This window comes from Emys orbicularis, chromosome 10 (assembly GCF_028017835.1).
Source record: "Emys orbicularis isolate rEmyOrb1 chromosome 10, rEmyOrb1.hap1, whole genome shotgun sequence".
Lineage (NCBI taxonomy): Eukaryota > Metazoa > Chordata > Testudines > Emydidae > Emys > Emys orbicularis.
In genome coordinates, this window is record NC_088692.1 from 3,785,106 (window position 1) to 3,801,686 (window position 16,581).

At 51.9% G+C, this 16,581-nt stretch overlaps 1 protein-coding gene across 2 annotated transcripts; it reads left to right on the forward strand.

Moving 5' to 3' along the window:
* Positions 1 to 736: 736 nt before the first annotated feature.
* Positions 737 to 14,930, forward strand: NTHL1 (nth like DNA glycosylase 1). 2 transcript variants are annotated; one of them, XM_065412662.1, is made up of 6 exons: positions 737 to 845; positions 2,879 to 3,129; positions 8,273 to 8,443; positions 9,194 to 9,353; positions 13,561 to 13,666; positions 14,807 to 14,930. In XM_065412662.1, exons 1-6 carry the CDS (start codon positions 737 to 739, stop codon positions 14,928 to 14,930), a joined length of 921 nt encoding a protein of 306 aa, XP_065268734.1. The 2 variants fall into 2 exon arrangements, with proteins under 2 accessions (XP_065268734.1, XP_065268735.1); XM_065412663.1 differs by lacking the exon at positions 737 to 845 and adding an exon at positions 2,463 to 2,508.
* The last annotated feature ends 1,651 nt before the right edge of the window (positions 14,931 to 16,581 follow it).

A 16,581-nucleotide genomic window follows, 5' to 3' on the forward strand; every position in this document is an offset into this window, starting at 1 on the left:
AGAAAAACCTCACCGCCTCCATGGGCGGGCCCTGTTATGATCCCCAAGTACCCACACCCCAGCTGCTCACGGTCGGGGGGGGGGGGGGAGGAGATGCTCCCATAACAAACCCCACCCCCGTACCTCAGCTTCCCAGGGGATACCCTCTTTATAACCACCCAGTGCATCAAGCCCCCCAAATCCCCAGCCCCTCTAGGGGGGTGACCCCACATCCCCCCCAAAACCCCATCTCCCCAAGGGGAAACCCTCCCCCAGCCCCACAGGCAATACCCCCCCCTACCTACCGCCCTCCCCAGCTCCTCTGGGGGGTGACCCCACATCCCCCCCAAACCCCATCTCCCCAAGGGGAGACCCTCCCCCAGCCCCACAGGCAATACCCCACCTACCGCCCTCCCCAGCTCCTCTGGGGGGTGACCCCACATCCCCCCCAAACCCCATCTCCCCAAGGGGAGACCCTCCCCCAGCCCCACAGGCAATACCCCACCTAGCTACCGCCCTCCCCAGCCCCTCTGGGGGGAGGGGCCCCCTTCGCGTAACCCAGCCCCCCCGCTCCCCGGGCAATACCCGCCAGCCGGGCCCCGGGGACACTCACCCCTCCGGCCAGCAGGCCCAGCCCCCTCACCCCGCACACAGCTCCCCGCCCACTCCGGCCGGATGGGCCCGCCCCGCCCCTTCCGGGTAAGGCGGGGCACGTGACTGCCGCGCGGCATGCTGGGGCTTGTAGTCCAGGGGAGCCATGTGCGCGGCAGCCCCGCGTCCCCTGCGGGCTGGCGGCTGCGGCGGGAGGATGGTGACCAGGCAGCTAAGCAGGGCCGCGGGGGAGGCGGCGGCGGCAGCAGCAGCAGGTACGAGGGATCAGAACCCAGGCTCTCCCACCCCTTTGCGGGGCTCCCCCAGTATGAACTGGGGCTGAGGGGGAGATGGATGTGGGGTGCATGGAGGAGATGGAAGTGTGGTGCATGGAGAGGGAGGGGGTGGGAGATGGATGTGAGGGGCATGGAGGGGGAAGGGGATGGGAGAGGTGGGAGAGGGGCTGGGAGATGGATGTGAGGGGCATGGAGAGGGAGGGGATGGAAGAGGTGGGAGAGGGGCTGGGAGATGGATGTGAGGTGCATGGAGGGGGAAGGGGATGTAAGAGGCGGGAGAGGGGCTGGGAGATGGAAGTGGGGTGTATGGAGGGGGAGGGGCTGGGAGATGGAAGTGGGGTACATGGAGGGGCTGGGAGATGGAAGTGGGGTGCATGGAGGGGGAAGGGGATGGAAGAGGTGGGAGAGGGGCTGGGAGATGGAAGTGGGGTGCATGGAGGGGAAGGGGATGGAAGAGGTGGGAGAGGGGCTGGGAGATGGATGTGGGGTGCATGGAGGTGGAAGGGGATGGAAGAGGTGGGAGAGGGGCTGGGAGATGGAAGTGGGGTGTATGGAGGGGGAGGGGCTGGGAGATGGAAGTGGGGTGTATGGAGGGGCTGGGAGATGGAAGTGGGGTGCATGGAGGGGGAAGGGGATGGAAGAGGCGGGAGAGGGGCTGGGAGATGGAAGTGGGGTGTATGGAGGGGGAGGGGATGGGAGATGGAAGTGGGGTGCATGGAGGGGGAAGGGGATGGAAGAGGCGGGAGAGGGGCTGGGAGATGGAAGTGGGGTGCATGGAGGGGGAGGGGATGGAAGACGTGGGAGAGGGGCTGGGAGATGGAAGTGGGGTGTATGGAGGGGGAGGGGCTGGGAGATGGAAGTGGGGTGTATGGCGGGGGAGGGGATGGGAGATGGAAGTGGGGTACATGGAGGGGCTGGGAGATGGAAGTGGGGTGCATGGAGGGGGAAGGGGATGGAAGAGGCGGGAGAGGGGCTGGGAGATGGATGTGAGGTGCATGGAGGGGGAAAGGGATGGAAGAGGCGGGAGAGGGGCTGGGAGATGGATGTGAGGTGCATGGAGGGGGAAGGGGATGGAAGAGGTGGGAGAGGGGCTGGGAGATGGATGTGAGGTGCATGGAGGGGCAAGAGGAGAGGACTTGGGGAGGGAATGGAAGAGCTGGGGGAGGGGTGAGAGATGGAAGTGGGGTGCACAGAGGGGGCTGGGATGTGGATTTGGAAGAGGATCCGACATGGGGAATGACTGGCTGTGAGGGGATGTGAATTCTGGGGGAGGGTCTCCCCCCTGGAGCTGCTGCCTGCACCCACCTACCCCCGGACCCTGTGCAGTCACTGCTGTGGGAGCGTTGGCCCAGCTAATCCACCTCTGAGCTCCCACTCACAGAGGCTACCGGTGGAACAGCCCCATCGGGTCACCAAACCCATCCCCAGCCAGGAGAGCTGCCCTAGATAGGGGGACCAGACAGCAAGTGTGAAAAATCGGGATGGGGTGGGGGGTAATAGGAGCCTATATAAGAAAAAGACCCAAAAATCGGGACATCTGGTCACCCCAGTTGTAGACCCCACAGTAGGGGACCTTAAACTGCCGCTGCCCCTGGCATGACCCAGGAGACAAGCTTGCTCCAGCGTAGCCCTGGACTGGCAGGTACCCGAGATAAGCGCTGCAGTGGCTCAGAGGCAGCCCTTTGCCTGTGGTCCAGCCCTGTGCAGAGGCCAGAGACATGTGATCGCATGTCATGCCGTTATGCTGTGTGTGTGCGCTGTTACATGTGAAAGGGGCTGTTTTCTAATAAGTTCTTATACAGTTCATAAGTCTACACTGGAAAACTTGCCTTATGTGTATGTTGTGGACATGGTTGTGTTCCTGATGGGAGGGCTTGGGGGACAAGCAGGGGAGTGGTGGAACCTTAGCCCGACTTTAGGCTGCATGGCTCCGCTGTATTGGTGTAGGGAGGAGCTTGGCCCTGACTATTCCAAAGGCTATGGTCTGAAAGTCCCTTTTTCACCTCTTTCAGGAAGTCGGGCCCACAGCACGGCATCCGTCCCATCAAAGAGCAGCAGGAAGGGGAAAAAAGTCACCGTTCTGTATGACTCTTTGGAAGGAGGCATTGCTGAGAAGGAGGAGACTGACTCCAAGAGACTGAAATGGGAGCCAGGGAACTGGAGGCAGCAGCTGGATAATATCCGGGAAATGAGGCGGAATAAGGATGCTCCTGTGGATCAGATGGGGGCTGAGAAGTGTTTTGACAGCAGCGCGCCTCCAGAGGTAAAGCACGCAGCTTACCGTTCAACCTGAGAGCGTTAGCTGAGCAACAGACGATATTGTGCAACTTTCTCCAGCTGTAGAGCTCAAACTCCTTCATGCTGGAGGGAAGGTACCCTACCCTAGTTTTACAGCGGTTCCGGGATTTGCCCAGGGATGTGTGTTTGAAAGGTGTGAGAGCTATAGGCCATGAGAAATGGCGTAAATTCTGCTGGTCACTCAGAGAGTGGTTTATCTTGCCAGATGAATGATGTGTTCTCCTTGGCGGTTCTTTGCTGGGCATCAAGGATGAAGAACTGAGATGAAGAAGGGCTGTTCCATGGGGTGGTCTGTCATCCCATTACCTGAACTTGACCATCCCTTTCATCAGCCCTGATCTTGATGCCTCTGCTTTGACCGTGAGCGTTACAACCAAAGAAGAGACTCTCCCTGGTGGAAACCAGTATAATGAAGAGTTGCTGTGCTCCGACTGTGCTTCGGAGATTTTATCCTTTGGTCTGGAGGCCCAATGAGAGCTAGTGGCAGGTCACTGTAAGCTAAGGGGTGGGCGCTGTTTCAGTGGGGGGGCCAGTGACACAGAGTCCAGCTGGGGATCCATGCCGTTCGTTTTGCTCCTCGCAGCCCTGCACACAAACAAACTTTGTATCCCCTACTGCTGCGTGGTAGGAGAGCACGTAGACGCACAGTGAGATAATTGTATCCTACAACCATGTGCTTAGAAGCCACATCCAGCAAAGGCCAATGCAGACAGCCCCACCACACAGAGCTAAGTATTTAGCAAGTCAGAAGATGAGAACTGGGGGAGGGAGGCTTGTCCTCACCTCTTGTTCATTCTGCCTCTACGAGCATCTGCCTTTGTTCATTCTCTAATAATATGTTAAGTGTTAGGAACCCTAGGGGGGGGAAAGACACACCAGAGGAAAGAGTCTCAGCAGCTGTGTGGATGCTGCCTTCCCCCAAGTGCAACGTGTGGTGAAGGAGCTCCCTTCAGTGCCAGGTTCTGGAGACATGCTATGGAACAACAGTGTGAATTTCCCCAGCTGTTCTCCACTCAGGCAGCAGCTCCGACATAGGGAGAGAAGTGGAGTGGCCAGCAGAGCTGTGCAAAACAGTCCTCCTGATCTGGAGGTTCATTTTTCACTCAAAACTTGAACCAGGTTTTGTAGAGCTTAAGGCCAGAAGGGACTATTAGATCATCTCCCCTGACCTCCCGCATAGCCCTGCTAATTAATTTCACCCAGTTACCCCATACTGACCCCTTAATTTGGGTTAGACTGAAGCATGTCAGTCCTCAGGAGACTGAACTGTTGTGTGCCAAAGGCAGAGAATAGGAGACCGAGGTGCCACCACGAACATGCTATATGCTTTAGATGGCTAAAAAACGGTCCCTGGTGCAAGTAACTTCTAGTCTGCAGCCCACAAACACTGGGAGGGGGACAGTCAGGGGTAACTGGGGGTCAAAAAAGAACTAGATAACTTCATGGAGGATAGATCAATCAGTGGATATTGGCCAAGATGGGCAGGGACTTAACCCCACACTTGGGGCAACTCTAAACCTCTGACTGCCAGAAACTGGGAGTGGAAGACGAGTGGATTGCTGCATAACTGCCCTGTTCGGTACACTCTCCCTGAAGCTCTGGTACAGGCCACTCTCAGAGACAGGACACTGGGCAAAATGGATCATGGTCTGATTCAACATGGCAGCTCTTATGTTCTTAATGAAAAGTGACGTATGCCACATACGTGGTTTTTATTAGTGACATGATTTTTTTTTAATTCCACCTTAAACGGAGACACTTGCTGATGTTAAGATTAAGATTTGTGAGCCAGGGAGCAAGGTGATGTCTGGTTTTGAGTGGAAGCCATGGAAAAATATTCTGGTGGTCCCTGCCAATTGGTGTAGGCTGGTGGCTCATAAAGGCAGCTCCAGAAATCCCTTTGGGAGTCGTGGATAAGTCATATCTAGCTGACTGGTCTCAGCCTCTAGCAAGGGGAACCAGCATTGAGAGGAGCCGGGAAACCCACCTCTTCCCAAAATAAATCAATGTGAGCATTACTAATGGGATTCTCTCAGCATAATTGCGGATTGTTACACCGGTTTCTAGCAGGGAACTACAATGAGGCATCTCGTGTAAAGGTGACTTGCAAGGACAGGGAGGGAAGGAAGTTGTGTGTCCCTTTTTGCTCTTCTTTGTTGGATAAAGGCAGCCTGCAGGTCTACACACACTGATGCCCCAGTTTAATGTAAGTTCTAAAGTGACTTCAGTTAGACCAGTGCAAAGGCTGGTTGGATGCTCTTATTGGAGGTTAGCTGAAGTTCATAAGGGACAGCTTTAAGAAACTGAAATAAGCCCCTCCAACCAAATTAAGAGCATCCACCCAGGAGTTTGCAGCAATTTAAATGTGTTTAAAAACTGATTTCAAGTTAAACTGGTGCCACTGTCTCAGGTGGACAAGGCCTAAGTGGGTTATAGGCTGTTGCCCTCTCCTCTCCGCCCAGGAAGGATTAAATGCCTCGCCCAGAATCTGTCCAGGCCCTTCCTTCAGGGCACAGTTTATTATGCCAATACTAAACTTGCAGAGTAACACAAAACCAAGCTGTTCCCCTGCGCAAAACTGGCTGCAGGGGCCCAGAGGCCTTTCTCCTTGGGTCTCTTCCTCCTGCTGCAGGACTTGTCTTTCTGCAGTTTCTCCTTGGCTGAGCTCTTTCAGCCTTTATAGGAAGCACTGGGGGCCCCCTTTCCAGCTGGGTCTGATTATCCCTTTTACCAGGCCCAAACCCTTTTTCTTAAAGGGGCTCTGCCTCAGAACAGGGCTGGCTGGCCCCATTTCCCCATCACCCATAAAGGGACAGACCACCCAGTTCCACACAGCCACAAAGGACTCTTGTATTGGTTTAACTAAAGAAGTGTGAGTTTGTACCTAGAGCATGCAAGATCTTACAATAATAGACTTGCCGTGCCCTTTGTGTTTGGCTGAGTCTAGACATGTGGTTTGGGAGAGCTCGCGGCCTGTAACTGAAGAGGCACAGGTGTTGTGTTGGCCCTCTACCAAAGGAACTTTTGATTCCATGTCTAGATATTTGAGTTAGATAGTAAGAGTTTTAAACAGTCTGTGTGCAAATCCCTTCTCAGTTGTGCTTTTTTCTTAGATGGCTTATCTGATGATGTAATCCTGCCAGTTCTCCCATCAGCCACAGAGTTTTGCAGGATCTAAAGAGCAGACAAGACTTAAATCTTTAACACAAAGAACAAAGCAGAATTTTGGCGGGGGGGCAGAAGGAAACTTTCTAGGCTGCTTTTATGCACTATAAAGAAGCAAAAAAGGTCACAGATCTAGTATTTCTCCCCCTTAGTTCACCATTAAGAAAACATTTGTTTAAAAATGCAAGCGTGCTGGGAATGGTGCTGTGCTTCCCCAAGTCGCTGGCACAGAATCAGAGGCCCAGAATGACGCCGCCCTCCAAAGGGAACATCTGCACACGTTTGCATCGGTACAAACAACAAACCGTGGTGCAGCATTGCAATGGGAGGCTGCAGGGAGACTCTATCAAATGGCATTGTTTGTGTGAGAACATTTAGATAAAGGGCAGGCTGACTCTGGTGATCTCTGCATAACAGCTTGAGCAATGTATACTTGAGCAGCCCACAGGGCTCCAAAGGGAGGCTATTGAAGATGCAACTGGGTAGATTTATTTAACATATTGCTGCTCTTGTAATCTCTGGCCCCAGGACTGGGGTCATGTCCTAGTCTGAAGTCCCTAGTGAAAATGGTTAGCTTCTGCTTTAGTCTGAGACAGCGTGTGACGCCGTAAAGACACATCAACCAGCACAAAGTGATACTCTGGGGTTAAAGAGAACCACAAGTCATCACTGGGAAATAACTCTTTTCCCTAAGGGAATAGACTTATTCCTTCCAAGATAAAGCTAGGCATTGTAATAACCCCTAGCACAATAACCCCGGGCTTTTCCGGCTGCTGGCCAGAACTTTCAAGGGCTGTTTTTAGGGGGTTGAGGAGCCTGAGGCTGGAATTGTAGCCCAAATGTTCTGCAATCATCTTAGTCGCTACACTAACCCCCAGCACCGGGTGCCTGGCTGGGAAGACGGGGTCTGCAGCACAGAGTCACAGGGAAGGAAATTCTAACTCAGCAGTAAAGCAGGAAATAGACACCAGGTCAAATCCTGCTCCGTTACACCAGAGCAACTTCACTTATTTCAGTGACGTGCCTCCAGACTGACGCTGGTGTGAGATCAGAATTCAGCCAGTGAGGGTATTTCTGGTGACCGTGCCGCACACTGGACAGTGTTCTGAGGCCTGAGTCTGGAGAAACACATTCATCTCAGTGAAATGCTCTGTCCAGAGTAGTCCAGCAATTCAATGTCTCATTACGTATTTGATTTTAATTTCTAAGGGCTTGTCTACATGGTGAGTTACTGTGCGGCAAGTCAGCATGGGACCCTGCAGTGCACTAGTTTGCTGCACTAAAACGTCCCATGTGAGTGGTGCTACAGCGCAGTGACTTTCACTGCAGTGCCCATGTGGGATGTTACTGCGTGGCAAGCTGGTGCACTGTAGATTCACGCCCTGGCTGGTCCTGCACTAACCTGGAGACAAGCCCTTAGGCTGGGACTTTCAAAGAGGCCTGTGGGAATCAGGCACCCAAATCCCATTGAAATCCAATAGGAGTCAGGTGGGTGTGACTTAGAAGCACAAATCCCATTGAAAGTCAAGGGCACGTGCTCCTAAATCACGTAGGCATTTCTGAAAATCCCAGCTCTATCTTTCACTGTCAAGCCTGCGGAGATGCCAATTCCATGGATATGAACTCCAGCGAATTATTCTAATATCACCCCGTTGCTTTTCTGTAAGCCGTGATTAGCTAAGAGGAAAACTTTAGGGGTTCTGGGGAAACAGAAGTAGATACAATTTCTGACTCTTTTCGACTGCAATCTCTTTTATTTAAGTAGTAATAATAAGGTAAGAGCTGAGGAGAGGCCCATATGGCACATATTTATACGCATGTCACATGTGTGTATGTGTCGCTGTACCCCACTGATTTGCAGACCCCAGACCCAGAACTTTCAGGATCCCAGCCCTGTCTAGTCAAGGGATCTCTGACACTCCATCTCCCGTCTCATCCTCTAGGTGATGCGCTATCAGGTTCTGCTGTCGCTGATGCTGTCCAGCCAGACCAAAGATCAGGTGACCTCGGCAGCCATGTTGCGCCTGCGGGAGCATGGCCTCACGGTGGACAATGTTCTGCAGACGGACGACGTGACTCTGGGGCAGCTCATTTACCCGGTGGGATTCTGGAAGGTGAGAGCCAGACCATAGTGGTTGTAGATGGCCGTGTGTCTAAGCAGAAGTCGAATGATGCCCCTGGTCCCCAAACTGTTGGCGTTGTCTCAGGAATATCCGAGGCACAAAGAGATGAGTCAGATCGGGGTGGTTGGATCGGCTTTTGCAAGCTTCACTCCCTTCTTCCATAAAAATTATTCATATGACCTGTGATGGCAGTTGGGAACCACCTCTGTCCTTGCCTATTTATTTCTCTTGCCTTCTCCCAAAGCAATGCCCCTTGTTGTCCCGTTCATGTTCCCTACCTCTCTTACTCTCCTTTGCTACTCTCGCCTCTTACACTCACCTACTAGAGAGAACGCCTCTCTTTTCTCCCTTTACGTGTATTTCCTTTTTTTTTTCAGCTCATCATAGACCCTCTTTTCTTCCCCCTTGCTGCAGGCAATCATGCATCATGTCCTGCTTACGAGAGACTCCGTACTAATCTGCTGTAATTTGGAAGCTGTATTTTATCCCATTTTAGCAATCTGTATCCAGGACAAGAATGCACTCGTTGGCATCATCCCAAGGATGGTTAGAGGTTAGAGCTGATCACGTTACAGCTTCTTGCTTTTTAGGATAAATCAAGGACATCTTTTGTATTTTCCTCTACAAACTCACGTCTGTTCCCTCAAATGAAGGAAATAGTCCTATTGTCTGGTACATGTTTCTCCTTTCCATTTCTTGGATGGGAACTTAGCTCCTATGCTGTTTGCTTTCGTTTCCCAGAACAAGGTGAAGTACATAAAACAGACGACCGCAATCCTGAAGCAGCAATACGGAAGTGACATCCCCAGTACCGTTAGGGAGCTGGTGAACTTGCCGGGAGTTGGGCCCAAGATGGCCCACTTGGTCATGAACATTGCCTGGAACAACGTGACTGGGATCGGTATGTTTTGCAGTGTGGAGGGCACTGCTCTACCATGATCCGCCCACTCTTCCCAATCCTAATCTTTCCCGATCCATTGCTTGTAACATCATAATACCTTGCTCTTATAGGGAGCTTTTCATCCATAGATCTCAATACCAGAAGGATTCTAAGGCTGGTGAAGTCACTTGGGCTAGTCGCTTATTCTGCCTGGATTTACTTATTTGCAAAATGGGTCTAATTGCTACCTCCTAGGTGTGCTGATTAAGAATAAAGGCATTGCTTAATGAATAATAACTAGGGATGTGTGGTGACTTGTATCACGCTTTAAGGTCCCCTGATGAAAAGTGCAAAGCAACGGAGATGTAATTCCACGATACCTCTGTTAAATAACAACATATTTTTTGTTTAAACGAATCTCACTTCGGAAACGGTTCTTTCAGGCCACCTGGAGAAGGGACCGAGGAGGTCTGATTTTTGCAACTATACTTAGAAAGAGCTTAGTTGCTGACGGTCCCTGGGAGGATTTTGTTTGAAACTGGCTGTTTTAGGCTGAATTGGCATTAACTTTAATTCCTAGGTGCAGAGTTCCTTGTGGAATTGTCAGACAAGAGGTTTGTGGCAATCAGTGTCTCTGTTTCTTTGCCCCATTTCTGGTACTGGAAACTTACAAAAGTTGGAGGCCTAGATAGCACTGTATTCAGGTCCTGTTTCGATGTCTTCAGGTGATGGGGCTTATCATAGAATCATAGAATATCAGGGTTGGAAGGGACCTCAGGAGATCATCTAGTCCAACCCCCTGCTCAAAGCAGGACCAATTCCCAACTAAATCATCCCAGCCAGGGCTTTGTCAAGCCGGGCCTTAAAAACCTCCAAGGAAGGAGACTCCACCACCTCCCTAGGTAACGCATTCCAGTGCTTCACCACCCTCCTAGTGAAATAGTGTTTCCTAATATCCAACCTAGACCTCCCCCACTGCAACTTGAGACCATTGCTCCTTGTTCTGTCATCTGCCACCATTGAGAACAGCCGAGTTCCATCCTCTTTGGAACCCCCCTTCAGGTAGTTGAAGGCTGCTATCAAATCCCCCCTCATTCTTCTCTTCTGGAGACTAAACAATCCCAGTTCCCTCAGCCTCTCCTCATAAGTCATGCGCTCCAGACCCCTAATCATTTTTGTTGCCCTCCGCTGGACTCTTTCCAATTTTTCCACATCCTTCTTGTAGTGTGGGGCCCAAAACTGGACACAGTACTCCAGATGAGGCCTCACCAATGTCGAATAAAGGGGAACGATCACGTCCCTCGATCTGCTGGCAATGCCCCTACTTATACAGCCCAAAATGCTGTATCATTTGAAGCCTTCTTGAATTTATAGTGGGGATGGGCCTCAGAGGCTGGGTTGGATTGGAGTGAGGTTCTGGTAGCAATTGTACCCCTTCATTTTAAAGGAACAGAATCTGGGTAAGGCAGGATTTTGATTTAGCTCATCAAGGCCAGCAGGTGGCACTGCCGTACTAGCTTTTCTGTTCCGCTAAGACGGAGCTCCAGGTATGCATCAAGGTCTCTGGGGACAGATTAATATTCAAAGTGTGTTTGCTGCTTAATCAGAGAGAGTCATGGGAAACCTGGTAATGCTACCACCTGATGAATGACGCCTGCTTGGAGTGAAAATTTAATACCAAGTTCAACACAGGCCACAACTGTGTCTTGAAACTCGGCTTTACCAAGTGAGGTTCTTGCACTAGACTGGCAAGCTTTTGAGTCTGTTGTTCCTTCTGAACAGTTAATCCGCTGTTGGGGAGGAGAGTCTAGAGGGAGCTCTGATAGCTTTCCAAGGAATTGTACACACTGTTTTGATTTAGGAAGCAAAGCTATACACTTCCTGTTTACAGCAATTTCCTGGGTTTTGTTCAATTAGCAACAGAAGGACCAGTCTGTCACTGCTGATCTAACAATAGTTTACTTTTGTGCTAAGAGCCTTTCATCTGAGAGTCTCAAAGCACTTTTCAAACATTCCCTGAGCCTTCCAAACTCTTTGTGTAGCATTATTAAATGCATTTCTTGGGGAAAGTAGGGGGCAGCATTTGCAGCTTGCCTAATGTCAGCTGAGGCCACTGCAGGAAGAGAACCCAAAAGTCCTGGCCCCCAGTCCTGTGCCCTGACCTGCTAGATCACACCACCACAAAGAAAACTGTTTATGATGAAACAAACTGTAAGTCAGATGGGGTGGCTGTCTCACAGTGTGCAGCCTGCGGCCCCAGTCTGCTCAGAGTGACATTGTCCTGGGGAAATCATGGCTTCTTTCAAAGCCACGTCCCACTACTTTTGGGCCATGTATCGAGAGAGGAGCCACCTCTCTATAGCATCCTCGTAAAGTTCTTGAGATGATCAGCGACATCTCATGACTTAATTATCGTGATCCCTGCAGAGAGGTAACCCCACTTGATGCTGAGACCCACCTAGCAAACCCTCGATGCAGAGAACTCCCCCGCTGAAGTCAAAGGGACTTCTTGGATCAGGCTCCCAGGGAAGAAAGGTCTTTTCGATTACGTGAACGCGTGCATGTGCACACACCTCTGCCCCTTCCCCCCGATTTATCAAAAGCTAATAATCATCCTTCAAGATGGAAGGAAAATGGCCAAACTCCCGGCTGTGGACTTTGGGGCTTGGCGGCTGCTGTTTTCTAGCCCTCCCATATTAATCCATTGGCGGTGCAGATGTCATGGTTGCAGCTGGAAAGGGCTTTGACTTCCTGGTTTGGAGCCATTCTGAGCTGGCTCGCATCCTTTCCTGACACCCTGTCTGGCCGTCCTGCTTAGACACTGTTCTGTGACTTGGCAGGGTTCATCTCTTACAGTAACCCTCAGCCTGGAGTGCTGCTAGCCCTGGTAGATGAGCGTTGCCGCAGGGACTCCTAGGGATCAGTGGGAGCATCTGGGAGCGCGGTGCTTTGGTAAATCAGTGCACTTCTTTAGGTTCCGTACCTTGAGGTTCCTGGATTTGAAAATCCTGCTCTAGCACTTTTTTCCTTGCTGCCTACATAAAGAATAAAGTACCGGTAACTTAATTACTGGGACAAAGTACATCTTAAAACACATGAGTATTATTTAATTAACGCTGTAATTATTGGCTATTTAATCACTGAAATACAAATATTGTAACAATCCTGACCTTTGAGGGCTAGGTAGGACATGCACTGGCTGCCTCGGGTTCAGAGTGCTGCTAACGATGCTGGTTTTGTCCCAGAAAGCCCTAAAGGGTCTGGAAGCTGTCTGAAAGATCAGCTGTGTCCCATGCCTGCTCTGAGATTGGCCTGGTAGCTACCAGAGCAGGGAGAATGAATAACTCTGCCTTCCCCACCCCCAAGATATTTAGTCGTAACTCCAAGCAAGTCTTGGTTTAATCCATGTTCTCATATGGAAGTGCCCAAAATAATTGCTCTGAAATATGCCAGCAAGTAGCCCCAGGGCTACATATGTAGTCACAGCATCAGGGACATGGACTAGCTGGGCAGTGTTAGGGGTTTCTCGGGTTGGCAGAAAATTCAAAGGAAAAAGCAAAGTCTTACCTTGCATTTATCCGAGAACTCCGGTCCAGGGTCCTTGAGAGAGGCAGATGGTCCAGTGAATAGGGCAGTAGCCGGAGAGTTGCTCTCGCCTCTGCTGCTGCTCAGCTGTGTGACCCTGGGCAAGTCACTTCCCCTCCGTTTCCACAGCCACCAGGTGGGCATGACGACGCCCCCTTTCCTGTGGAAAGCACGCTGAGCTCTATGGATGAAGAGCACCCTACAAGAGCGTGGTGGCATCAGTGAGACCAGCTCACGTGCTCCTTGCCGTCTCGTTGGTCAGCTTAGTGCCGGGGATACATAAAACTAAGGAAATATCTTCAAGCCAACTCAAGCCCCAGATCTTGGCACTTCTGAATGGCAGACTGTGGGGTGGGGGGAAATTGTCTGTTTCACACTTTCACCATTGGCAAGACCTTGCTGTTCCTTCTTTATGTGGATTTGTGACACCCCCCCACTTACTCCAGCCATGGTACTCTGCCTCCCAGGGCCCTACTTTTGGACAGCAAAAACCCACTTGGCATCTGCCCTCAGATGGCAAAACCTCCCAATACAGGCTGGCGCATCTGCTATGGGTCCTGAGTTGACTGCTTCTTTAACTCCTTAGACCCTGCTTCCTCCTGACCAGGTGTTCCCTCCTGACTCCAACCTCTCTGCTCCCCAGGTGTGGACACCCATGTGCACAGGATTTCTAACAGATTGAAATGGGTGAAGAAGGAAACTAAAACCCCCGAGGAGACCAGAGTGGCGCTCGAGGACTGGCTGCCCAGGTGAGGTGTCTCATGCAACAGGGGAATCTGGGCTGGTTTTCAGCTGCTGCTTGGCTCTGAAATCCTGACACGGACAGACAGACAGACACACACACACACCCTCCCCTCCCCATTGTAATCTTCACAGGAAACTGCCACCGGCATTCCTTTCCCCAGTACCAGCCTGAAGCATCTTTTGTTCGTTGCTGTGGTTTATGGCAACAAGCGGCTGCCGCATCCAGCACACAGAACCCTGCGGAGCTGTTTCCTACCCTGCCCCGGGCATTTTCAGTGAGCCTGTCCCCTCCCCTTGTCACGGACGCAGCAGGGAAGGAAGCCTGGCATTACAGTGCCTGGGCCTAGGACTTGGCCGCGGGTTATTTCTTGTTTCCCGGGGAGCCGCATTAGTTCAGCTCTTTGGACGGTTCAGAGATGGAAGAGACTTTAGTCACTCCTAGTCTGTGCTGCTGGACTTGTTCCCTACAGCGCATTCTCTACTGTCCAGTTTGGTTTAACACACCCAAGGCCATCACTTCCCTTGGGAGGCCATTCCACCATCCAGTAGTGGTGATCTGTCTGCCGATCTCGTCAGCTGCAATGGAGTATGCCAGGGATGAACTCTGGCCTATATCTTAAATGATCAATTAGTTTCTCTGTGTATCAGAGACTCATAACAGGCGCTGAACAGGAAGGAAACCCCACCAAGTGCTCCAGACCAGCACTCCACTCTGTGTGCAGTGGCCTCTGGAATTTGTATGCGGCAAGGCCCAGCTATGGGTGCAGTGGGTATTCGGTGCCGGGGGGTAGCACAGCCCTATTGTGAGCTCAGGTAGAAGCCTGTCTGCTTCATCCAGCGGTGGGAGTAGCTGTGTATGTGCCTTTCCCCTGTTTGCACCGGAGAAAGGAGAAAACAGAAAAGTTACTTTGGCTGCTCCAGCCCACAACGGTCCTGGCCCCCAGCCAGCATAGCAGGACTGGGCTCTGGGAAAGTCTGCGGGGCGGACGGGAGCTAGGGCTGGAATATTCCTCCGAGAGGATGAGGAGCTAAAACAGTTGAACTGTCGGTGGGAAAAGAATTAAAAACCTGAGCGGTGCTGGGCTGCTTTTCAATCCTGCTCAGCAGCAGCATTTACCAAACTCATCTCCCTTCTGGGTCTATAGGGATCTCTGGAGTGAGATAAACTGGCTCCTCGTGGGCTTCGGCCAGCAGATCTGCCTGCCTGTGAACCCTCGCTGCAAAGAGTGCCTCAACAGACACATCTGCCCGGCTGCTAAGAAATGCTGAGGGGATGGCTGCTCCTCCTAGAGCAACAGCTCTGCACCGGGATTGTGAAGCCGCTGGACTCTGAGCCCCAGTAAGACTGCATTGGGCTTGGGGAGAGACCTAGTGCTGCAGAGAGATGGGATGGGAATGCAGCAGCTCCCCGGCGAGAGCAGATCTCTGAAGGGGAAAAGCGCTCTCTGAAATGCAGCCGTCCTGCTGAGTCAGCTCTGCAGGAACAGTCCCTTGGTGTGGGTGTCTAACACAAACACTGCGCAGGGACAGTGGGAACGGGGAAATGTTACACACTGCGGTGTCTGGTGCAGCTGGAAGGAGACCTCCGCCAGCTCGGGGCCTGGCCCTGCCCGGAGTCCCTGCCTCAAGCTGGTTGGGCACAGACTGGCTTAAGAAAGGTGGTTTTTTTATTAAGGTTTTACTGACAACTCTACAGCGCAGGAGGGAGCCGTGGTGGCCTCAGCCGGCGGGCATAGGGACTGAGCATGGCAAGGGCCAGCTGGAGGCAGGGAGGGGAGTATGGGGCAGCCCCCCACGGGGAGGGATATTACATTAAAAAGGTACAATTCGGGCTTCACAAAGATGAGCCCAGCCACCCAGACCAGGACGTTGGGGCTTCGCTCGTAGCCAAGAACGGGGGAAGCAGCGAGAGTGATGCAGAGAATGGCCAGCAGGGCCGCTCTTAAGTTCAGCTTTGGCAACGCTGCCCCTCTCTGAACACTCTCTCCCCATGGGATCTCCTTTGATCTTGGGCCCTGATTCAGGACAGCACATAAAGCAAGTCTGCCGGATTTAAGCACATGCGTAAGTGCAGCAATGGGGATGCTAAAATAGCTCTGTTTCTGATCCTGGGGCCGTGTCTGCCTTTCAAAGGGTGCCGGATTGCGAAGGCGTTTTTCAAATGGGTATGAAATTTGGAGTGGTCAGGTATTTGAATTTCGGGTGTGGTGGGAATCAGTCACAGAACCACCCGTTCCAGTAGCAGCTGTGGCGCTTTGGCTTAATCAGATGATAAATATTGTTTTGACTGATCCTTCGTGTGTCCAGATTTAACCCCTAAAGAATTGAGGGCCTGTTGGATTGGAAAGAGGAGAACACCTCAGCCAGCTCTATCCCAGCTGGGGGTGGGGGGAAGGAAACAGAAAATCCCCCTAAATACTGCAGGAATTTCCCATCGGACTCTAGTGTGCTTCCAAGCGGCTCTGCACTGACGTCCAGTGTCAAAGGGATTTAGGTGCCTTTGAGGAGTTGGGCCCAAACTGGGGAAAACTTTGCTACTGAAACTGTTAAGATTCCAACACCTTGTTCTTGCACTAGTATCACACAAGCTTTGCCTAGCACAGGGGCAAAATCAGCAACGGGCTGGAGTGGAAGGGCTGCTTTATTCTGATTGCATAATACTGCGTAATCTTGATTACAGAGCAGTCACCCACAAAGCCTACACCTGCGGGGCTCTGTCCTGACCTGGCCGGGTTCTATGTCTCCGGCATAAGCACTGCAGGTTGGGAGTTTCAGTCTCTGTATTAAAGGTGGGGACATACAGAGAGGGAAATCTGGCTTGTGCTTTTTTTTGGCTTCTTTCTAATGTTTAAAGGATGTCTGCAAAGTTATGCTCTCCCTCCCCTCCCCTCCCCTCCACCACACACACACACACACACAC

What these genes read in the sequence shown, in the direction of transcription:
- NTHL1 (XM_065412662.1), top strand. Translation starts at nt 737, where the DNA reads ATGTGCGCGGCAGCCCCGCGTCCCCTGCGGGCTGGCGGCTGCGGCGGG. An exon ending in GGCGGCGGCAGCAGCAGCAG is followed by an intron (nt 846 to 2,878) that starts GTACGAGGGATC and finishes CACCTCTTTCAG; the next exon opens with GAAGTCGGGCCCACAGCACG. An exon ending in ACAGCAGCGCGCCTCCAGAG is followed by an intron (nt 3,130 to 8,272) that starts GTAAAGCACGCA and finishes CTCATCCTCTAG; the next exon opens with GTGATGCGCTATCAGGTTCT.